General features: G+C 46.4%; 1 protein-coding gene across 4 annotated transcripts in view; it reads right to left on the bottom strand.

Moving 5' to 3' along the window:
- Positions 1 to 24,965, bottom strand: part of PITPNM1 (phosphatidylinositol transfer protein membrane associated 1) — a 317,763-nt gene that overhangs the window by 115,386 nt on the left and 177,412 nt on the right. For all 4 annotated transcript variants that reach the window (XM_069232915.1, XM_069232914.1, XM_069232917.1 and 1 more), the window contains exons 3-4: positions 24,426 to 24,640; positions 6,028 to 6,149 (exon numbers count right to left, since the gene is read on the bottom strand). In XM_069232915.1, coding sequence (XP_069089016.1) covers positions 6,028 to 6,149; positions 24,426 to 24,640 — 337 coding nt within the window. The remainder of the gene's footprint in view (positions 1 to 6,027; positions 6,150 to 24,425; positions 24,641 to 24,965) is intronic.

Here is a 24,965-nt window from a genome sequence, read left to right as displayed (position 1 = left end):
CCCTGCATATAACTAAAGCACTTCAATTTACCTTCTTCCTCTATCTGCACCAAAAAAATGAAAATATTGCCATTTAGCATCCTAATTTAAATCTGCCATGCTAATTCCAATGGAATACCACGTTTACCACCCCACCTCAGAGTTGCTGGCTGGCTAACACAATTCCCACCCCAAAAAAAGACACAAGACAGCCACAGAGGAGAAATAAACTAGGAGGGTCACCCAAACATATCAAGAGTGTTCATACACTCGTGGTGTAATTAGGGTGTTAAGTTGGCCTGAATCTTGGTCATAAGTGTAATAAGGAGAACTTTTGGCATTAGACCGTAATGCTCAGAACACCCCCTAGAGGGCACCAGAACAAAAATATCATATGTAAAAAACATTGTCCTGTAACCATATTGTTAGCCTCTTGAGGGCACAACCCCATGAGAGAAAACAAAATCAGGAGAAAGTAATGCAGTGTAACCATATACCTAGCCCCTAGAGGGTGTTTTTAGGGCTTTCAGGTCTACTGCAATGATATTACAAACAAGGCCTTTAAAACAAAACTTCTCCCAGCTGTAAAACAAAAAGAGTTCTAGCCATGAGAAAGCTTAAAAGGCACTGAATGAATGGTGGGAGAGGTTATTAATCTGAGGTCCACACTAACATAGTGTGGGGACCCAGCAATGATGTAGACGGTAAGAATGTTTTAAAGGTGGTCACATTGTCCTAGGACCACCACAGGTTGAGTTAGGAGCAAAAAATTTTTGTAAAAGTAATGCCCTGCAAAGCATTATGGCAGGAGTTTTTGTGCAGTGAATTTTATAGTATGTTAAATGAAACCCTCAGAACAGACCTTAGAGAACACCACAATAAAATAGCATTTGGAAGAAACATGGTCATGTAACCATACAATCAACCCTTAGAGAGCATTCCCACATGAAAAAGAGTGGGAAAAAGTAATGCAGTGTAAATATATGTAACCCATAAACAGAGCATAGTGCATTATACATTCTCAAGACTAGCAGGCTTATTACAATGATATTAAAACAAGGCCCATAAAACATAACTTTACTGAGCTGTAAAACAAAAGTTCCATCCATGAGAAAGCTTAAAAAGGCAATGAATGGAGGTGGGGGTTATTATTTTGGAGCCACCACTAACATAGTGTGGGGACCCAGAGATGATGTAGACAGAAAGAGCACGTTGTGGTGAATGTTTTAAGGGCGGTCCCATTGTTCTAGGACCACCACAGTTAAGTTATGAGCAAAAATGTTTTGTAAAAGTGATGCCCTGCAAAGCATTATGGGGCAAGTTTCAGTGCAGCAAATATTTTAGTATGTTGATTTGACTGTAATGCTTAGAACAGCCCCTAGAGCAGTGTTTTTCAACCTTTTTTGGGCAAAGGCACACTTGTTTCATGAAAAAAATCACGAGGCACACCACCATTAGAAAATGTTAAAAAATTTAACTCTGTGCCTATATTGACTATATATAAAGTAATTCTCTTGAATAGGAATCAAATAAACACAAAGAAAGTATTTTATAATTACTTTATTATGAAATAGTAAGTAAACAGAAATATGAAAAATTATAAAATACTTTATTCAGTGCGCAACCTGGGCCTGTTTGGCTGAACACAAAGCTGATATTCTGGCTGGAATCGAAGAAAGACACACACGTAGCTCTTCGTCAACGGCTCTCAGTCTCTCTCTGTATTTAGTTTTTATAGCAATCATGCTTGAAAAGCTCATCTCACACAGATATGTAGTGGAAAATGGGAGCAATGTCAAAATAGCTTTGTTTGCCAGAAGGGGGAACTCCTTGGCAGTATCCAACCAAAAACTGTCCAAAGGTAGATCAGCAAATCTTAGCTTGAAACCACGATTTTGTCTCAGTTCAGTTAGTTCCTCCTGCTCCTGTAAAGTCATGTCCTTTCCACCAACTGATACTGAGCTATAAGGGTCCCTAACCCAGTCAAGGCATTCAGTGGAGACTGAAGAGAAATAAAATGACAACTTCTCCTCGAGAGTTTTTAAATGTTTAACTATTATATCACACAGTGCAGCAGTGTGAACACCTTGCCATTGCTTGGTGAGTGTGAACATTTCAAGATTGCCACTTTCCACGTGTTGATGCCAGAGTTGCACCTTTGAACGGAATCCATTTATTTTATCTGTACTTGTAAGCAGGTTTTCATTTCGGCCTTGCATTCGTGTGTTCAGTTCATTCAGATGATGAAATATATCTGCCAGGTATGCCAGCCTTGCACACCACTCATCACTTGCAAGCAGCTTTGCGTAATCTGACCTCTCATTTGTCAGAAACACTTTAAGTTCCTCCCGCAGCTCATACACACGAACCAAGACCTTGCCACGCGACAACCACCGGACCTCCGTATGAAACAGCAAGGTTTTATGCTTCGCTCCCATCTCCTCACACAAAGCTGCAAATATGCGAGTTTTCATGGGTCGTGACTTTACAAAGTTTACCATGCGCACAACATCATCCAACACATGAACTAGGTCTGCTGGTAAAGTCTTGGCTACGAGGGCCTCACGGTGTAAAAAACAATGCGTAACAATAACATCTGGATTTCTTTCCTTCACTCTGCTTACAAAGCCTTTGGTGCGCCCGACCATGGCTGCAGCTCCATCGGTGCAGACACTTGTGCAGTTTTCCCACTTAAGTCCTCCTTGTTCAAGGTATTCTGATGTGACCCGAAAAATTTCTTCTCCTGTAGTTTTTTCTGGCAATGCCTTGCAAAAAAAGAAGTTTTCTCTAATTGCATCACCATCAACAAAACGCACATTGGCCAAGAGTTGAGCATGTCCACTGATATCAGTAGACTCGTCAAGTTGCAATGCAAATTTCTCACTGATACGGATCTTTTCCAAAACCACACTTTCGATGTCTGCAGACATGTCATTAATACGTCTGGAAATTGTGTTGTCTGAGAGAGGGACTTTGGCTATTTCCTTAGCTGCTTCAGGTCCGAGCATCTCCTCTACAATAGCTTTGCAGGCGGGAAGTATTAATGTCTCTGCCACAGTGTGCGACTTTTTTGACTTGGCTATAAGTTCAGCAACTTGATAGCTAGCTTTAAGAGCTCTTTCATTTACCTTTGTGGTTTTTCTCATGAAAGTTGCCTCTTTCTCCGTGTTTTGACGCAGGCGAACAAAATAGTCCGCATTCTTGTTTTGAAGCGAAGGGTGTTTCGTTTGGAGATGGCGTTTAAGTTTGCTTGGGACCATAGCACTGTTAGCTAGCTTTTCACCACACACCACGCACAGTGGAGTTGGTTTGTTTGCATCTCCGGTGAAAGTAAATCCAAATGAAATATAGCTTTTGCTATATTGCCTTGTGCCAGAGAATTTGCTTGAGCTAACCATCTTTGCTTTCTTTTGATCCCCACTCGTACTTGGGCTCTCATCTGGCTCCAAATTTTGTTCAGAGTCCAGTTCTTTCCTTTTCAAAAACTTGTCCATCACTGCAGTATCTCACTGTCACTCAGTACTTACTGCGCTTGTCTCCTCCAGATAGCCGCTGTCCGTCACACTCAGCACTCTTCTGCGTATGTCTCCATCCAGATCCATCAGTCAGCGCTCTTCTGCTCTTCTGCTCATGTTTCCTCCAAATCCAGATCCATTGGCGCTCTTCTGCTCATCGGCGATGTCTCCTCCTGTCCTCCTCCTGTTAGTGTAACAGTGACACCGGAGCTATTTATAGTCCTTAACATCAGTGGTGGGATTCAAAAATGTTAGTAACCAGTTCCGACTAGACCACAGATATGTGTAACCTTCCATCACCTGTAATACCATTTCTTTCACAATGCACAATACAAAGGTGTGACAGGCTTGGGCACAGAGACACTAAAATGGTTGCTGAAAGGAGAACTTCCCCAGACAGGAGCATCGGCACAGACCCAAGCAGAGCATCCCATACAGAAACAGACTTGTAGTCAATCAATCAATCAAAGAATTTGTAAAGTGCGGTAGTGGGAAAAGCCCCAAGGGTTCTTGCCTCAGACAAAACCAGCAAAATAATGGCCACGACATACGACTTCGGCTGTTCCTCCTTGGTAAATGCTACAATGTCTGACTTCGGTTGGGTACACATATTTCCCTAAAACTTCACACATGCTTCGAAACCAGATTTACATGGGGGAAGTTATAGTAACATTCAGGGAGGTCAACAACTGGGCAGTGATTACATGGAACATTGAAGCTATTCTTCAACATAATGATTTCTTAATCATCTTTAAAACAATACTGCCTCAACCACAAGCAGGACCAGCTGTACCATTAGTTGCAGGGCTTATGAAGCATACAGTACACACATTCCTGTGTTCACAGTTGAGAAGAGACAAGAGATTAAATACAATGGGCCCACTTTAAGGCCTTTCTCTTAGGGCCCTGGGACAGTCAGAGATTAAAGGATATTACCCTTTGTGGCTCATGTCACTTACCACTGGTGTCACAGGATCACAGTACTGGTGCACTCCAAACTGGATAGCCAGAAAAATCAATCCCTGACCTCATCGCGCTCTCCCTCTCCGCGTCTTTCGGCTCTGGCGCCTTTTCACCATCGCTGCCCCGGAATTCCTCAAGCGTTTCCCTGGAAACAGGGAAACGCGTCATCGACGCCCGGAGCGTTCCCATGGAGACATGGGAACGCGCAACTGACTTTCCTGGCGAGAAGCTGGTTGGCGCTGGCGCTGGCGTGGACGTGGTCGTAACGACCCGTTCACAATGTCCTACAGTCCGGCGCCCCCTCCCACGGCACACCAGGCAACCTCTCGCGGCACACTAGTGTGCCGCGGAACAGTGGTTGAAAAACACTGCCCTAGAGGATGCAACAATGAAAATAGCATTTTTAAGAAACATGGTCATGTAACTATGTAGTTAGCCCCTAGTGGGTATAACAACACAAATAGAAAATGGCAATAAATAATGCAGTGTAACCATATATTTAGCACCTAGAGAGTGTGGTGCATTACGCATTTGCAGGAGTAGCAGGCCCATAGCAACATTATTACAAACAAGGCCCTTAAAAATTCAAGCTATTCCCAGCTTTAAAACAAAAGTTCTAGCCACGAGAAAGCTTAAAAGACACTGAATAGTGGGAGAGGTTATTATTTTGGGGTCCCTATTAAGCCAGTGTGGGGACACAGAGATGACCTAAACAAGTGTGTCATGGTGAACGTTTTGGTGGTGGTCCCATTGTCCTAGGACCACCACAGGCTAAATTACGAGCAAAAATGTTTTGTAAAAGTAATGTCCTGCAAAGCACTATGGGGCAAGTTTCCCGAGTGTAGTGAATATTGTTGTATCAGCTCTCCCGTTGTGCCGGGAAAGCTGCTTTCGCTTTGAGGATTTCTGTTTTACGTAAAGCCACTTGAGTTTACGAATCTCAAGTGTTTTATGGGGAGAGCCAAAAGAGATGACTCTGATTGCGTAACTTTGAACAATGTGACCAGCGCTCCAATACTGCAGATCAAGTTCACGCTGTTGTGCCTGTTCGCGCTGTGAGCGCCAATGCCACCATGCAGCACGAAGGGGAGAGACAAAAGAATAAAAATAGTTCCCCATGCTGAAGTATATCGGCAATCGTGCAATAATCCATGTAAAAGGGCCGGAACAAAGCGTGACAAAAAAAGCCTAAAGGCGGGACAAACGTAAAACATTTACCAATGACATCAAGTGATTTTTGACAGGCAAGCCCAGGAACAAATGAAAGTGATAGGTGTGAGATGGGAGTGGTTAAAAGCTCACAATACTTACAACAGGTCAAAGCGCTTGTGCGCTCAACCTAAAAATGAGAGGGGATAAAATAGGATCAGAGCTCAGCAGGAACTCTTGATGGGTGAAAGGGACAGAATTTAGAGCAGAGTAAGGAGGTTCACCATGACCCCTAGGGTGAAAGGGGAAAGACATTAAAGGGAGTGAAATAAATCTTGAGAGAGACGAGAAGGAAAGCAATCTTCCAAAGAGCTAGTAGTGCAATGCAGGGACATTTTCCTGGTCTTTGAGGTCAACATACCCACAATCCTTTGCCTCTTCTCTGCTGGTGTGAGGTTGAACGCATTGGTTGCACTCCCAGAGTCTGGCCGATAAAAGGTCTCAATTTCAATGGAGAACTTCTCCACAAAGGGGCACGTGTACCTGGAGGGTAGCAGGGGAAGAGAAGAAGATAGGAGATCATGAGCCACAGGAACCATCTGCTGCAAACCTCAGGGTTGGGTGTGTTTGGAGAACAAGACCTAGAGAGAGATTCACAAAGCAGGCTCATACATATGCCCCAATCTCTGCAAATGTCCTTGCATCCAGTGACCCATTTTCATTCATTCTCAGCTAAGACAAATTAGGGGTGCTTCAGATTTGCCAGGTGTCTGCACAACCATGCATTTTGTACACGCAGAAGCATTAATAGCCCGCTCCCACCAGGCAGAACTTTACTCAGTGGTAACTGAAGGCTCCAGACTTCAAAATTAACAAGAACAGACTTACTAACTGAGGCTTTCATGTCAAAGGCATAAGACAAAAACCACAGAAAATGCAATCTGGGGTCTCATTTATAAAATCACTTTGGTGGTTGTGTACCTGTTGGAAAAGGCCAAAGGGCGCCAGCAGAAGCACAACATCAGATGTGTGCAGAATTCCGCTGACACACCTGATACTCGACAGGGCAAGGATAGTCGAGAAGTCAGATTAATTCACACAGGAATGGAGGGGTCACTGCGTACCCTTCGGGCAGGCACCCACTAGCGTCCGCCAGGTCAGACATGATGCTGATGAATGCACAAGGAACACAAGTCAACTGAGACCAGTGTGCCCACCTGCTGTATGTTGTAGCTACACAAGGACTGCTGTGAAAGAATCGCTTACAGCTGGATGTAGTGCTTGCCGTTGAATTTGTGTTAAGACCCACTCTTTAGAATGTGAACCTTTGGATCCAGGAGCTTGCATTCTGTAGTGCTGTGAGGCAAGGTGCGCTAGGACCCTTGCGGTTCTGGGCTGACTTGGAAGAGAGATTGTGTAACCTACTGGGAGGCTTTAGGGCATGTTTATCAACGTTATGATTGACTGTGTGATTGTATGCTGAGGAATGAAGACGTCCAGCCAAGAGCCCTGTGTGTGGCGTGGTCTTTGCAGGTTCCCGGGCTGGGGAGGACTCTACACAGTCAACAGCTGATCTCTGTCCCTGCTCCAATTTGGGTGCTGGACGCCTGCACATGTTAGTGTGGCGTACGGCTTCAATACTTACATACTCATGCTGGGCCCAGCGGCGCAGCACATGACCCACCCACAATGCACAGGTCCTGTTAGTGGTAAGGTGGCCTTCACACAGGGCATCCTACATGCACATCTGCTCTGGGTACAAAGTACAGTGAAGTTTGCACCCTGCCCTCTAAGAAATGGGGACTCTCTACACCAGGCATCTCCAGCGAGTAGCTTGCGGACTACTGGCAGCTTTCCAGCTACCTGTGAGTAGCTCTCATGGGTACAATCCGGTTTACTAAATTAGAAGCTTTTGCATGGCTGAATTAATAAATATATATATATATATATATACATATATATATATATGTGTGTATATATATATAATTGACTAGTGTGCATCTGGGATGAAAATATGAGTATTATCCGACTTCATCATAAGTTTAGGTTTAGAGAAAAAGTTCCAAAAGCATATTTTATGTTAATATTTAGACAATAAATCATGTGATTTTGGAGGAGACTTACTAATATTATTACCTTGGTGCCATGGGCTTTGCGGATATGGCTGCTATGTATTACCCATGTAAAGGCATTCCAAATTGACAAAGCCTTTCACAATGCTTCTGGCAGCTCTGCCTGCCTGATGCACTGAAGTGATCACTGCTGGTAATCTTGCACGGGGTGCCCACCAATGTAAACTTGTCTGATGTGGTCAGTATTACAAGACTACTAATATTAGTAGCGCGGGTTGATTTTCATCTGGCACAACTAGCTCATATGACAGAAAAGGTTGGAGATCCCTGCTCTAAATGATAATAGTAATCAGTTACTGTAAGGAAATGCCTACTTGGCATGGTTACCCCCTGACTTTTTGCCTTTGCTGATGCTATGTTTTGAATTGAAAGTGTGCTGAGGCCTGCTAACCAGGCCCCAGCACCAGTGTTCTTTCCCTAACCTGTACTTTTGATTCCACAATTGGCACACCCTGGCATCCAGATAAGTCCCTTGTAACTGGTACCTCTGGTACCAAGGGCCCTGATGCCAGGGAAGGTCTCTAAGGGCTGCAGCATGTCTTATGCCACCCTGGAGACCCCTCACTCAGCACAGACACACTGCTTGCCAGCTTGTGTGTGCTGGTGAGAACAAAACGAGTAAGTCGACATGGCACTCCCCTCAGGGTGCCATGCCAGCCTCTCACTGCCTATGCAGGTATAGATAAGTCACCCCTCTAGCAGGCCTTACAGCCTTAAGGCAGGGTGCACTATACCATAGGTGAGGGCACCAGTGCATGAGCACTGTGCCCCTACAGTGTCTAAGCAATACCTTAGACATTGTAAGTGCAGGGTAGCCATAAGAGTATATGGTCTGGGAGTCTGTTTTACACGAACTCCACAGCACCATAATGGCTACACTGAAAACTGGGAAGTTTGGTATCAAACTTCTCAGCACAATAAATGCACACTGATGCCAGTGTACATTCTATTGTAAAATACACCACAGAGGGCACCTTAGAGGTGCCCCCTGAAACTTAACCGACTATCTGTGTAGGCTGACTGGTTCCAGCAGCCTGCCACACTACAGACATGTTGCTGGCCCCATGGGGAGAGTGCCTTTGTCACTCTGAGGCCAGTAACAAAGCCTGCACTGGGTGGAGATGCTAACACCTCCCCCAGGCAGGAGCTGTAACACCTGGCGGTGAGCCTCAAAGGCTCACCCCTTTGTCACAGCCCAGCAGGACACTCCAGCTTAGTGGAGTTGCCCGCCCCCTCCGGCCACGGCCCCCACTTTTGGCGGCAAGGCTGGAGGAAACAAAGAAAGCAACAAGGAGGAGTCACTGGCCAGTCAGGACAGCCCCTAAGGTGTCCTGAGCTGAAGTGACTCTAACTTTTAGAACTCCTCCATCTTGCAGATGGAGGATTCCCCCAATAGGATTAGGGATGTGACCCCCTCCCCTTGGGAGGAGGCACAAAGAGGGTGTACTCACCCTCAGGGCTAGTAGCCATTGGCTACTAACCCCCAGACCTAAACACGCCCTTAAATTTAGTAGTTAAGGGCTTTCCCTGAACCTAGAATTTAGATTCCTGCAACTACAAGAAGAAGGACTGCTGAGCTGAAAAACCCCTGCAGAGGAAGAACAGAAGACACCAACTGCCTTGGCCCCAGACTTACCGGCCTGTCTCCTGCCTTCCAAAGAACCCTGCTCCAGCGACGCTTTCCAAGGGACCAGCGACCTCTGAATCCTCTGAGGACTGCCCTGCTTCGAAAAAGACAAGAAACTCCCGAGGACAGCGGCACTGCTCCAAAAGAACTGCAACTTTGTTACAAGGAGCAGATTTAAAGACCCCTGCAACTCCCCGCAAGAAGCGTGAGACTTGCAACACTGCACCCGGCGACCCCGACTCGACTGGTGGAGAACAACCAACTCAGGGAGGACCCTCCGGCGACTCTACGACTGTGAGTAACCAAAGTTGTCCCCCCTGAACCCCCACAGCGACGCCTGCAGAGGGAATCCCCAGGGTCCCCCTGACCGCGACTGTCTGAACTCCATTTTCCCGACGGCTGGAAAAGACCCTGCACCCGCAGCCCCCAGCCCCCAAAGAAACTGAACTTCTGTGCAGGAGTGACCCCCAGGAGGCCCTCTCCCTTGCCCAGGTGGTGGCTACCCCGAGGAGCTGCCTGCATCGCTGAAGAGACCCCTTGGTCTCCCATTGACTCCTATTGGAAACCCGACGCGTGTTTGCACACTGCACCCGGCCGCCCCCGCGCTGCTGAGTGTGTACTTTCTGTGCTGACTTGTGTCCCCCCCGGTGCCCTACAAAACCCCCCTGGTCTGCCCTCCGAAGACGCGGGTACTTACCTGCTGGCAGACTGGAACCGGGGCACCCCCTTCTCTCCATTATAGCCTATGTGTTTTGGGCACCTCTTTGACCTTTGCACCTGACCGGCCCTGAGCTGCTGGTGGGATAACTTTGGGGTTGCTCTGAACCCCCAACGGTGGGCTACCTTGGGCCAAAAACTGAAACCTGTAAGTGACTTACTTACCTGTTAAAACTAACAATAACTTACCTCCCCCAGGAACTGTGAAAATTGCACTGTGTCCACTTTTAAAACAGCTTATTGTGTTTTATGTAAAAAGTATACATGCTAAAGTAATGATTCAAAGTTCCTAGAGTACTTACCTGAAATACCTTTCAAATGAGATATTACATGTAAAATTTGAACCTGTGGTTCTTAAAATAAACTAAGAAAAGATATTTTTCTATAACAAAACCTATTGGCTGGATTTGTCTCTGAGTGTGTGTACCTCATTTATTGTCTATGTGTATGTACAACAAATGCTTAACACTACTCCTTTGATAAGCCTACTGCTCGACCACACTACCACAAAATAGAGCATTAGTATTATCTCTTTTTACCACTATTTTACCTCTAAGGGGAACCCTTGGACTCTGTGCATGCTATTCCTTACTTTGAAATAGCACATACAGAGCCAACTTCCTACATTGGTGGATCAGCGGTGGGGTACAAGACTTTGCATTTGCTGGACTACTCAGCCAATACCTGATCACACGACAAATTCCAAAAATTGTCATTAGAAATTGATTTTTGCAATTTGAAATTTTTCTAAGTTCTTTAAAGTCCTGCTAGGGCCTTGTGTTAGTCCCTGTTAGCATTTCTTTTAGAGTTTAAAAGTTTGTAAAAGTTTGAATTAGATTCTAGAACCAGTTTTAGATTCTTAAAAAGCATTCCAACTTTTAGAAGAAGAATGTCTAGTACAGATATGAATGTGGTGGAACTCGACACCACACCTTACCTCCATCTCCAGATGAAAGAGCTAAGGTCACTCTGTAAAATAAGAAAAATAACAATGGGCTCCAGACCTACCAAACTACAGCTCCAGGAGCTGTTGGCAGAGTATGATAGAGCCAACCCCTCTGTGGATAACACAGATGAAGATGATAGTGAGTTGGAGGAAGATTCCCCCCTACCAGTCCTATCTAGGGAGGACAGGGCCTCTCAAGCCCTGACTCCAAAAATACTAGTCAGAGATGCTGGCTCCCTCACAGGAGGGACCAGCACCTCTGAAATCACTGAGGATAACTCCAGTGAAGAGGACATCCAGTTAGCCAGGATGGCCAAAAGATTGGCTTTGGAAAGACAGATCCTAGCCATAGAAAGGGAAAGACAAGAGATGGGCCTAGGACCCATCAATGGTGGCAGCAACATAAATAGGGTCAGAGATTCTCCTGACATGTTGAAAATCCCCAAAGGGATTGTAACTAAATATGAAGATGGTGATGACATCACCAAATGGTTCACAGCTTTTGAGAGGGCTTGTGAAACCAGAAAAGTGAACAAATCTCACTGGGGTGCTCTCCTTTGGGAAATGTTCACAGGAAAGTGTAGGGATAGACTCCTCACACTCTCTAAAAAAGATGCAGAATCTTATGACCTCATGAAGGGTACCCTGATTGAGGGCTTTGGATTCTCCACTGAGGAGTATAGGATTAGATTCAGGGGGGCTCAAAAATCCTCGAGCCAGACATGGGTTGACTTTGAAGACTACTCAGTAAAAACACTAGATGGTTGGATTCAAGGCAATGGTGTAAATGATTATGATGGGCTGTACAATTTATTTGTGAAAGAACACCTATTAAGTAATTGTTTCAATGATAAACTGCATCAGCATCTGGTGGACCTAGGACCAATTTCTCCCCAAGAATTGGGAAAGAAGGCGGACCATTGGGTCAAGACTAGGGTGTCCAAAACTTCCACAGGGGGTGACCAAAAGAAAGGGGTCACAAAACCTCCCCAGGGGAAAGGTGGTGAGACAGCCAAAAACAAAAATAGTAAAGAGTCTTCTACGGGCCCCCAAAAACCTGCACAGGAGGGTGGGCCCAGAGCCTCTTCACAAAACAATTCTGGGTACAAGGGTAAAAACTTTGATCCCAAAAAGGCCTGGTGTCGTAGCTGTAGTCAGTCTGGACACCAAACTGGAGACAAGGCCTGTCCCAAGAAAGATACCACTTCTAACTCCCATCCAGCTAAAACTGGAATGGCCAGTCTCCAAGTGGGATCAACAGTGTGCCCAGAGCAAATCAGGTGTCACACTGAAGCTACATTAGTCTCTGAGGGTGGGGTGGACTTAGCCACACTGGCTGCCTGGCCCCCTAACATGCAAAAATACAGGTAGCAGCTCTTAATTAATGGGACAAGTGTAGAGGGCCTGAGGGATACAGGTGCCAGTGTCACTATGGTGACAGAGAAACTGGTTTCCCCTGGCCAATACCTGGCTGGACAAACTTATCCAGTCACCAACGCTGACAATCAGACTAAAGTACATCCCATGGCTATGGTAACTTTAGAGTGGGGAGGGGTCAATGGCCTGAAACAGGTGGTGGTCTCCTCAAATATCCCAGTAGACTGTTTGCTTGGAAACGACCTGGAGTCCTCAGCATGGGCTGAGGTAGAACTGAAAACCCATGCAGCCATGCTGGGTATCCCTGAACTGGTGTGTGTCAAGACTAGGGCACAGTGCAAGGCACAGGGTGACAAAGTAGAGCTGGAGTCTGGAAAAATGGCCCAGCCCACCAAGAGAAAAGGAAAGTCAGCTGGCAAACCAGCTGCAACACAACACCAAAAAGAGAACCTCTCTTCTCAGGAAGAAGTTCTGCCCTCTGAGGGAACTGAGCCTATGGAGCTGGAACCTTATCAGGTTGAGCTCTTGGGCCCAGGGGGACCCTCAAGGGAAGAGTTGTGTAAGGGACAAGAAACCTGTCCCTCTCTTGAAGGCCTTAGGCAGCAAGCTGCTGAAGAGTCCAAAGGCAAGAAAAATGGAACACATAGGGTCTATTGGGAAGATGGACTCCTGTACACTGAGGCAAGAGATCCCAAACCTGGTGCCACTAGGAGAGTGGTAGTGCCTCAGGGTTTCAGAGAGTTTATTCTGACCTTAGCCCATGATATTCCCCTTGCTGGGCATTTGGGACAAACCAAGACGTGGGAGAGGTTAGTCAACCACTTCTACTGGCCCAATATGTCCCAGAAGGTTAAGGAGTTTTGCCTCTCCTGCCTCACCTGTCAAGCCAGTGGTAAGACAGGTGGGCATCCAAAGGCACCCCTCATTCCACTTCCAGTGGTGGGGGTCCCCTTTGAAAGAGTGGGTGTGGACATAGTTGGTCCACTAGAACCTCCCACAGCCTCAGGAAATATGTATATCCTAGTAGTAGTGGATCATGCTACTAGGTATCCTGAAGCTATTCCCCTTAGGCCGACTACTGCCCCTGCAGTAGCCAAGGCCCTCATTGGTATCTTTACCAGAGTGGGCTTCCCTAAGGAGGTGGTGTCTGACAGAGGTACCAACTTCATGTCAGCATACCTAAAACACATGTGGAATGAGTGTGGAGTGACTTACAAATTCACTACACCATATCATCCACAAACTAATGGCCTTGTTGAGAGATTCAACAAGACATTAAAGGGCATGATCATGGGGCTCCCAGAAAAACTCAAAAGGAGATGGGATGTCCTCCTGCCATGTCTGCTTTTCGCTTACAGAGAGGTGCCTCAGAAGGGATTAGGATTCTCACCCTTTGAACTTCTGTTTGGCCACCCTGTAAGGGGACCACTTGCTCTTGTTAAAGAAGGCTGGGAGAGACCTCTTCATGAGCCTAAACAAGACATAGTGGACTATGTACTTGGCCTTCGCTCAAGGATGGCAGAGTACATGGAAAAGGCAAGTAAAAACCTTGAGGCCAGCCAACAACTCCAGAAGTTGTGGTATGACCAAAAGGCTGCACTGGTTGAATTTCAACCAGGGCAGAAAGTCTGGGTTCTGGAGCCTGTGGCTCCCAGGGCACTTCAGGACAAATGGAGTGGCCCTTACCCAGTACTAGAAAGGAAGAGTCAGGTCACCTACCTGGTGGACCTGGGCACAAGCAGGAGCCCCAAGAGGGTGATCCATGTGAACCGCCTTAAGCTCTTCCATGACAGGGCTGATGTAAATCTGTTGATGGTAACAGATGAGGACCAGGAAGCTGAGAGTGAACCTCTCCCTGATCTCCTCTCATCAGACCCTAAAGATGGCTCAGTGGATGGAGTGATCTACTCAGACACCCTCTCTAGCCAACAGCAGTCTGACTGTAGGAAGGTCCTGCAGCAGTTTGCTGAACTCTTTTCCCTAACCCCTGGTCAGACACACCTGTGTACCCATGATGTGGACACAGGAGACAGCATGCCTGTCAAAAACAAAATATTTAGACAGTCTGACCAAGTTAAGGAAAGCATCAAGGTGGAAGTCCACAAGATGCTGGAATTGGGAGTAATTGAGTACTCTGACAGCCCCTGGGCTAGCCCAGTGGTCTTAGTCCCCAAACCTCACACCAAATAAGGAAAGAGAGAGATGAGGTTTTGTGTGGACTACAGAGGTCTCAACTCTGTCACCAAGACAGATGCTCATCCCATTCCTAGAGCTGATGAGCTAATAGACAAATTAGGGGCTGCCAAATTCTTAAGTACCTTTGACTTAACAGCAGGGTACTGGCAAATCAAAATGGCCCCTGGAGCAAAAGAAAAGACAGCATTCTCCACACCTGATGGGCATTATCAGTTTACTGTTATGCCCTTTGGTTTAAAGAATGCCCCTGCCACCTTCCAAAGGTTGGTGAATCAAGTCCTTGCTGGATTGGAATCCTTTAGTGCAGCTTATCTTGATGATATTGCTGTCTTCAGCTCCACCTGGCAGGATCACCTGGTCCACTTGAAGAAGGTTTTGAAGGCTCTGCAATCTGCAGGCCTCTCTATCAAGGCATCCAAATGCCAGATAGGGCAGGGAACTGTGGTTTACTTGGGACACCTTGTAGGTGGAGGCCAAGTTCAACCACTCCAGCCTAAGATCCAGACTATTCTGGACTGGGCAGCTCCAAAAACCCAGACTCAAGTCAGGGCATTCCTTGGCTTGACTGGGTACTATAGGAGGTTTGTGAAGGGATATGGATCCATTGTGACAGCCCTCACAGAACTCACCTCCAAGAAAATGCCCAAGAAAGTAAACTGGACTGTAGAATGCCAACAGGCCTTTGACACCCTGAAGCAAGCTATGTGCACAGCACCAGTTGTAAAAAGCTCCAGATTACTCCAAGCAATTCATTGTGCAAACAGATGCCTCTGAACAGGGGATAGGGGCAGTTTTGTCCCAAACAAATGATGATGGCCTTGACCAGCCTGTTGCTTTCATTAGCAGGAGGTTACTCCCCAGGGAGCAGCGTTGGAGTGCCATTGAGAGGGAGGCCTTTGCTGTGGTTTGGTCCCTGAAGAAGTTGAGACCATACCTCTTTGGTACTCACTTCCTAGTTCAGACTGACCACAGACCTCTCAGATGGCTGATGCAAATGAAAGGTGAAAATCCAAAACTGTTGAGGTGGTCCATCTCCCTACAGGGAATGGACTTTATAGTGGAACACAGACCTGGGACTGCCCATGCCAATGCAGATGGCCTTTCCAGGTTCTTCCACTTAGAAAATGAAGACTCTCTTGGGAAAGGTTAGTCTCATCCTCTTTCGTTTGGGGGGGGGTTGTGTAAGGAAATGCCTCCTTGGCATGGTTACCCCCTGACTTTTTGCCTTTGCTGATGCTATGTTTTGAATTGAAAGTGTGCTGAGGCCTGCTAACCAGGCCCCAGCACCAGTGTTCTTTCCCTAACCTGTACTTTTGATTCCACAATTGGCACACCCTGGCATCCAGATAAGTCCCTTGTAACTGGTACCTCTGGTACCAAGGGCCCTGATGCCAGGGAAGGTCTCTAAGGGCTGCAGCATGTCTTATGCCACCCTGGAGACCCCTCACTCAGCACAGACACACTGCTTGCCAGCTTGTGTGTGCTGGTGAGAACAAAACGAGTAAGTCGACATGGCACTCCCCTCAGGGTGCCATGCCAGCCTCTCACTGCCTATGCAGGTATAGATAAGTCACCCCTCTAGCAGGCCTTACAGCCCTAAGGCAGGGTGCACTATACCATAGGTGAGGGCACCAGTGCATGAGCACTGAGCCCCTACAGTGTCTAAGCAATACCTTAGACATTGTAAGTGCAGGGTAGCCATAAGAGTATATGGTCTGGGAGTCTGTTTTACACGAACTCCACAGCACCATAATGGCTACACTGAAAACTGGGAAGTTTGGTATCAAACTTCTCAGCACAATAAATGCACACTGATGCCAGTGTACATTCTATTGTAAAATACACCACAGAGGGCACCTTAGAGGTGCCCCCTGAAACTTAACCGACTATCTGTGTAGGCTGACTGGTTCCAGCAGCCTGCCACACTACAGACATGTTGCTGGCCCCATGGGGAGAGTGCCTTTGTCACTCTGAGGCCAGTAACAAAGCCTGCACTGGGTGGAGATGCTAACACCTCCCCCAGGCAGGAGCTGTAACACCTGGCGGTGAGCCTCAAAGGCTCACCCCTTTGTCACAGCCCAGCAGGACACTCCAGCTTAGTGGAGTTGCCCGCCCCCTCCGGCCACGGCCCCCACTTTTGGCGGCAAGGCTGGAGGAAACAAAGAAAGCAACAAGGAGGAGTCACTGGCCAGTCAGGACAGCCCCTAAGGTGTCCTGAGCTGAAGTGACTCTAACTTTTAGAACTCCTCCATCTTGCAGATGGAGGATTCCCCCAATAGGATTAGGGATGGGACCCCCTCCCCTTGGGAGGAGGCACAAAGAGGGTGTACTCACCCTCAGGGCTAGTAGCCATTGGCTACTAACCCCCCAGACCTAAACACGCCCTTAAATTTAGTATTTAAGGGCTTTCCCTGAACCTAGAATTTAGATTCCTGCAACTACAAGAAGGACTGCTGAGCTGAAAAACCCCTGCAGAGGAAGAACAGAAGACACCAACTGCCTTGGCCCCAGACTTACCGGCCTGTCTCCTGCCTTCCAAAGAACCCTGCTCCAGCGACGCTTTCCAAGGGACCAGCGACCTCTGAATCCTCTGAGGACTGCCCTGCTTCGAAAAAGACAAGAAACTCCCGAGGACAGCGGCACTGCTCCAAAAGAACTGCAACTTTGTTACAAGGAGCAGATTTAAAGACCCCTGCAACTCCCCGCAAGAAGCGTGAGACTTGCAACACTGCACCCGGCGACCCCGACTCGACTGGTGGAGAACAACCAACTCAGGGAGGACCCTCCGGCGACTCTACGACTGTGAGTAACCAAAGTTGTCCCCCCTGAGCCCCCACAGCGACGCCTGCAGAGGGAATCCCCAGGGTCCCCCTGACCGCGACTGTCTGAACTCCATTTTCCCGACGGCTGGAAAAGACCCTGCACCCGCAGCCCCCAGCCCCCAAAGAAACGGAACTTCTGTGCAGGAGTGACCCCCAGGAGGCCCTCTCCCTTGCCCAGGTGGTGGCTACCCCGAGGAGCCCCCCCCCTTGCCTGCCTGCATCGCTGAAGAGACCCCTTGGTCTCCCATTGACTCCTATTGGAAACCCGACGCGTGTTTGCACACTGCACCCGGCCGCCCCCGCGCTGCTGAGGGTGTACTTTCTGTGCTGACTTGTGTCCCCCCGGGTGCCCTACAAAACCCCCCTGGTCTGCCCTCCGAAGACGCGGGTACTTACCTGCTGGCAGACTGGAACCGGGGCACCCCCTTCTCTCCATTATAGCCTGTGTGTTTTGGGCACCTCTTTGACCTTTGCACCTGACCGGCCCTGAGCTGCTGGTGGGATAACTTTGGGGTTGCTCTGAACCCCCAACGGTGGGCTACCTTGGACCAAAAACTGAAACCTGTAAGTGACTTACTTACCTGTTAAAACTAACAATAACTTACCTCCCCCAGGAACTGTGAAAATTGCACAGTGTCCACTTTTAAAACAGCTTATTGTGTTTTATGTAAAAAGTATACATGCTAAAGTAATGATTCAAAGTTCCTAGAGTACTTACCTGAAATACCTTTCAAATGAGATATTACATGTAAAATTTGAACCTGTGGTTCTTAAAATAAACTAAGAAAATATATTTTTCTATAACAAAACCTATTGGCTGGATTTGTCTCTGAGTGTGTGTACCTCATTTATTGTCTATGTGTATGTACAACAAATGCTTAACACTACTCCTTTGATAAGCCTACTGCTCAACCACACTACCACAAAATAGAGCATTAGTATTATCTCTTTTTACCACTATTTTACCTCTAAGGGGAACCCTTGGACTCTGTGCATGCTATTCCTTACTTTGAAATAGCACATACAGAGCCAACTTCCTACAGTTACCTTGGACACAGAGTCTGTGGTAAGCAGACAGTAACTCAGTTGAACACCACTGGCAAAAGCCCAACAGGCTTATAAACAATTTTTAACGCAAGATGCTAAGCAGATGCAACCCACACTTCCTAGAGTTCAGTGTCTCGTCACCTTAACTTCAAAGATAACTTTCCAAGAGTTGCCAGTCTGATTATCCAAGCCTGGGGGTGAGGGGGGCACTCAGCCTTCCAGGGGGCTCCCATTCAATCAAAGGCCAATGAATATCTGTGAGACATGGGAGACTTTGGGGCCCACCTTCACATTCTGCAAGGGGGTGGGGGGCGCAGGAAGCGTCATTATGTTTACACCACTGCTCTTTCTGTTTACTGTCTGACAAAAAATAGTCTGTTCAAGTGGAAATATCCTTCCTCAATAAGGAGTGTGGGTTTTATATAGACTATTCATTGGATCGATCCAGTGCTTAATTTGAAGAAGAAAAAAAAGAAGTGCCAGGGCCCTCATCGGGAGGCGACTTCAGCTCAGCCACCCACTACTAACCACAGTACAAACACAATTATTAACTACCACAACTACCATAGTACTACAAGTGTGACAATTCAGACTACTCAAGGCCCCCAAAGCTTTAAGAAAGTCTGGACAGCAGGAATTAGTAATTTTAATGTATACTGAATTAATAAACAAATGTTGTTCTACTGATCTCTAAATAAGACAAACATCGCCATACAAGTGCCGGTGTTGATAACTAAGTGCCAGTGCTGAGCACCGGAAACCACTGGCTCAAATTAAGTGCTGCTTCTAGAGACTTCTCATCCTCTCTGTAGAGTGGTCCCTTGCACAGCGCTGGCAGATTCTTAAACACAGGGCTCCACTTGCACCTCCACCCAGGGCACTGCTAATGTATTTACAGCATGAACCTAGCAAAAAGGCAGCAGAGCTTTGTACATGATCAAAGACGAGCTTAAAGTCAACGAGTAATAGGAAAGGAAGCTAGTTTGAGGGCAGTTACTGCATTGTGATGCAGTGTTCTTTAAAGAAGTGTATCTCCAACCCTTTCCTAAATTGGAGCAACATTGGGAGCTCTGGGTGGATACAGGGATGTTATTTCAGATCGTAGGTGCATAGGTGGAAAAGGATTGGTCTCTTGTTTTTCCTCTTTTAGACTTTTTAGTTGGCTTATTTCTTTTTTCACACTAAGTTGGTAGTCAGGTGGTGTCCTGGCTGCAAGTGTGATGAGAACCAAACAAGTTGTCCTTCCTCCCCCCAAATATATAGAGTTTGCAGCAAGTATGGGGTTTTGTAAGTTGATCCATCTTCAATCCATTCTCCCCCTCCCAGACACAGATGGTAGTGGCATCTGTACTCCTGTGGGGGATTGTAATGGCATGTACATGGTCCCTTACACTGCCACTAAAATGTCCCTGGGTGGTACTTGCTAGTCTACAGGACAGCTACCTCTGACTTCAGACAGAGCGGCCACCCTTCTCTCCTTGAACATCCTCCCCCAAGGACTCGACCGTGCTCTGAGGGAGGCGCTCTGCTTCATTCTTATCCTGGTCAACATTTGGAGACCTGGCCAAGAAAAAAGGGCTCAGGGCATTCTCCCTCACAGGGTACTGAGGTTCAACGTTGGAACATGTGTCACGTGGCTCAGCAATGTATAGCCAAGAATAATAGATTTAGCGGGGAGAACTGACCTTTCGTTAGGTCCTCACACTTTTTTCTCCCTTCCCTAATTTATGTATATGTTTTATCCGAATCAGGAATCTCATTCTGATAACTGTAGATCATGTAATATATTAATGTTTCCATAACTTTATTACTGTATTACAGTAGGTCCTGATGAGTTTGAGCTTATATTCAAATAGAAACAGTGCTTAATTTGAGACGGCGGTTTACGGTGCTCGGCACTGGCAGTTAATTGCCAACACCGGCAGTTACGACAGCTACCACATGGCGGCACTGTTCGTGAATTTTAAAGATGAGCAGACCAACAGTTGTTTATTAATTCAATCACCATTAGAACAAACTAATGCCTGCCAGCCAAGAGAGTCTAATAGCTTTGGGGGCCTCGAACAGTCTGAATTCTCCCACCTGCAGCAGTGTGATGATTAGTACTTGTGTAAGAACTGTCATTGGCAGAGCTGACCGTGGCCATTTCTCGCCTCCTGACCAGGGCCCTGGCACTTAACTTTCTTACAAATTAAGCACTTAATAAAAATATAATTTATACAAAAGAAATAAATAAATGCAGTCCATGGAGAGCTTGAAAGCAGTATGAGATGGCTGTATGGCAGCTCCTGAGCCACCTTCATTGGCACCCTCTCTCCTTACATCATATTCTCAGATCCACATCAGACGCGTCTGTGACACCTGCTCCAAATATGGTGGACGTCATCCAGGGCACTGCATCCAACATTCCAGCGCTGTGACTTCACCTGCTGTTTATTCCCTGGGCCGCCCTCGCTTGGATATAGGATGGTTTGTCTCTCCTCCTAGCTTTCAATCTGAAAACCTAAATATAGACCATCTGTTTAAAGCCAAACTGCCCCAAAAGCTAGTGGAGTGTTGTGCTGCCAACAGAACACACCACGTGTTTCTCAAGTGGGCACCATTCCAGTCCGCAGTCATACCATATCAGGGAAGCGGCAAGTGTATTTCAATACATACATAGGGTTGCAAAACGTAGGACCAAAAATGGTTAAAATACCATTCAAGGTCTAATGCACTAGAAAAAGCAGCAAAATATGTTGCAAGACTGTCTCTTATTCTGTGTGAGTGTTTCTAAACCTGTGGTGCAAACACCCCTAGGGCCCACGAGGCCTACTCTGAGGGGTCCCCAACTTGTTGTACAAAATTAAATAATATTAAAATGAGTACCTTACAATTAATGAAGTATATACAAATTAAGAAGGAAAATTGAACATTTGAAGAGTTTTTCTTTTCAAAATATTTTAATATTTGAGCATTTGTTTAGTGTATACATATTTCTGTATTTTTGTGTGCTGTTGTGATGTTCAAATCATAAAAATTGCTTAATATGGGGATCCCCGGCTTCCAATAATGAACAGTGGGGGTCCCTGGATTCCAGTAATGATTCAGTGGGGTTCCACAGAAGTCACAAGTTTAAGAACCCTTATTCTGGGTCTCTACAGGAGAAGAACGCCTTGAGTCCTTTCATAGGATAAAGCAGGTGTTATCTGTCATCAGGGCTGGACTGGGAACCCAAAGCAGCCCTGGCAATTTTGTCAGACCAGCTCCCACACGGAGGCTGGAAATGAGAGTGAGTGGATTATGCTGGATTGCTGCTTTTGTTATTAGAGGCTGATATTGCATAACCATTTCAAAACAGGCCCCCGCCCCTCCAGCCTCCCAGGGAATTGCCCAATGCCCGCTACTTCCAGTCCGGCCATGTCTGCAGTGTCTCTGTCCTGCTCATTGGACAGGAAGCATAAAGACTAGTCATCACATAGCCTGGAAGGTTCACACGTTGGGAACAACACTCTAATTACAGCATAATGGGGTCTGCTGGTTATGAGGTGCACATGAGGTATGCCCCGATCCCTAGCAGAGGGGGGCTATTCCACATCATACCAGGCGACGGAAGACTAGAATGTCACCGATGAATATAGTTCTGTGACCCTCAACTTTACTTTCACCTCGGACATTCCCCTTGGAGGCCTCCCAGGTTTCCCCAATAACATCACTCCAGGCCGCCTTATCTGGGGTCAGTACATCCGGTTCCCAACACTGCTGTGGCACAGCATGCAACACGTGTTGGTTTGCATAGTCATTAGGTATCAAACCTGTACCGAAATCTACAGCCACTATCAAACAGTGAGACCTTCTAGCGTATTGCAGACAGGACCATCAAATACCTTAAAAAACAGTCCCTGCTCTGGAGAACTACAGCAAAGAGCAACAGGTCATTCATAGTTTGAAGTGACTCAGGAATAGCAGATTTCCTTTAATGGTTTTTAAAAGCACCATATACACAAATTGTCATGATGTCTTGTAATATCAAATTCCACACTCAAGCGCTCATCCCAAGAAAAATGTACTTTGTTACCTTCTCAAATCACAGCTTTCCGAGGAGAAAAATGATCTCAACTCCACTAGAGTTGGTAAATATCTGGCCAAGAAAGCTGGGAGATCTCAGCACTCATCTTATGAGATAAATGCTGTTCAAATAGAGTGTTGCAAGCAGTAATGTCTCTCTAGAAATGAGCTGTAGGAAGTTGACTGCACCATTCACCTGTGGTCTGTTCTTGAGGATCCATAGGATAGTTCACCACGCCAAAGGCTACTAACAGGCTTTGTAGGATCAGGTTTCCGAGGACAAAAGTTATCTCCACTCTGCCAAAGTTGGTCAGTTTCTGGCCAAGAAGGTTGGGAGATGTCACTTGTGGCACTATACAAAAACAAATTGAAGGAAGAGCAGTGGAAGGTGGATATGAGGCTCACCTTATCTAAAGAGGCCTACTAGAATATCCGACTTCCATGTCGCTGCTTCGCATATCGAAGCCAGCGGAGCACCCTGGAAGAGTCCTGCTACAGGTGCCATCCCAGAGGTTAAGTACGCCTGACTCCCTAAGATGCCGGCTTCTGGGAGGTCAGGTGTAAGTGAAGCACTTGGCTTCAATATTTTATCTACAGATTTCAAAGTAGTTCCCAGCACAAGATGACTATTCTCCTTTCACTATTCCTTAGAACCTTTGCTGAAAAAATATTCTATACATTGCAAGCGCTGGTCACACCGCAATGCTCTGTTGGCTCCATTAGTCACAGAGCAGGGGCGTAACAAAGGCCCAGCAGCACCCACGGTGCGGGGGAGGAGCCCAATCTCCAGCCCCCCCCTCATCTCAGCACCATGGCATGAGAGCTCGTGAGTGGGTTCAGAGGGGGCCCCCTTCATGTACTTTGAAGGGGGGCCCCTCAAGTTTCATGATGCCACTGTCACAGAGGGCTTCAAAGGAAGACTATCTTGACACAAAAGAAGATGGCTCTGCCCTGGACCTACTTCTCAGACCAAGTCCACCTCTCAGGTCCTTGCAAAATATGAAACTTTTATATGAAGCTGGGAGGGATCAAGGAAGGAGAATCCCATGGAAAAAGCAAACGCATATCACATAATTAAGGCTAACTGTATTCAGTTTTTATAAATTGCTGCAGATAAATACAGACAGAAAACCATTTATTTTTAAATGTGGATAAAAAAGGAAATCATCATCTTTCATGTGCAATTCTAAGTACTGTCGGTCATGACTGTCAGGCCAATAGCTGTGCGGATTGACAGGTAAGTAGGTTAAAAAATAAAGACATTTTAGTATTGATGCTTAAAGAGCAGTATATATTCATAAGATTGATACTGAAAGTTTCATATTTTGTTAAAGGTGTATTGGTTTATCATCTACAGGTCTCAATATTATTGAAAACTGGCAGACTTTCAAATAAGAATGTACATTTTTCAGTTAAATAAATATGAAAAAATACTAGTTTCAGCTTTATTTTTTCACAAAACCTAAAGAAAGACGGATTAGTACAGATAAAAATAGCAAAAAGTAAATATGGATAAATACAGACAGAAATGTAAAAAAACATAAGTACCATAAAACTGGGAGCCCTACACATAATGGTCGTATCCCTACTGCAAACAACTAGATTAACCTAGAACAAAAGGTTAAACACAGCATAAGTGCAGGGCTCTTTGGAGACGCCTTTTCTCTTTACCGGCGACATGTAAGCTGAACTATGGCTTCTAAGAGAAGTAGACTTCAGAGCCTCCCATCTCACTGGTTGCCTCCAGCGAGAGCTTTGCAAGCTTCCCAGTGCACTGTGATATAATCACATTATGAGATCATGTCTGCCAAGGCAGGTGCATGTGTATTGTCAGGTATGGACAGTGAACACCGGCTATCTCATGTAAGGCGAGCAGTTCTACAGGCTGTACGAGCATCCATTGGGTACCTGGTCCTCGTGTAAGGGTAGGCGTTCCACGACTCCTCCTCCACCTGCAGCGCGGCCTTGGGAAGCAGTGCCCGGAACCAGCTGGGAATGTGAGACCCCACATGGTAGATCTTGTGCGTGTACTGGCCAGATCCTCCTGGACCATTGGTGTAAGGGCGGTTCTCCAAGATCTCCACACCGCTGCCTTCTCCGCTGGATTCCTCCCGACTTTTTTTCTGCAAGGAACGTACACAAAAATAATTCATAGTCAATGTTCAGTGAATGGTGGTCTTCTACAATGCCATGCACAGCTCTCGCAGCAACACAGGCTTTCCATCTGTAGTGGGATTTTACACAAAGTGTGCTACACATATGGGGCTAAACAAGTCCTTTCCCAGAGGCTGGGGAAAAGCAACCCATCCTCTTCCAGCAGGCTCAGGATGGAAACACAGTGCTTCATAAATCATACTGGAGCGACATATATCACCCATGGCCACATTGGCGGCCATCAACATTTTGGACAAGTGCAGAACCAAGCCTGGGATTGCACAGTGCATGGTG

This window comes from Pleurodeles waltl, chromosome 4_2 (assembly GCF_031143425.1).
Source record: "Pleurodeles waltl isolate 20211129_DDA chromosome 4_2, aPleWal1.hap1.20221129, whole genome shotgun sequence".
Taxonomy (NCBI): Eukaryota; Metazoa; Chordata; class Amphibia; order Caudata; family Salamandridae; genus Pleurodeles; species Pleurodeles waltl.
The sequence above is the reverse complement of the archived record's forward strand: the minus strand, read 5'-3'. Positions and strand labels throughout refer to the sequence as shown.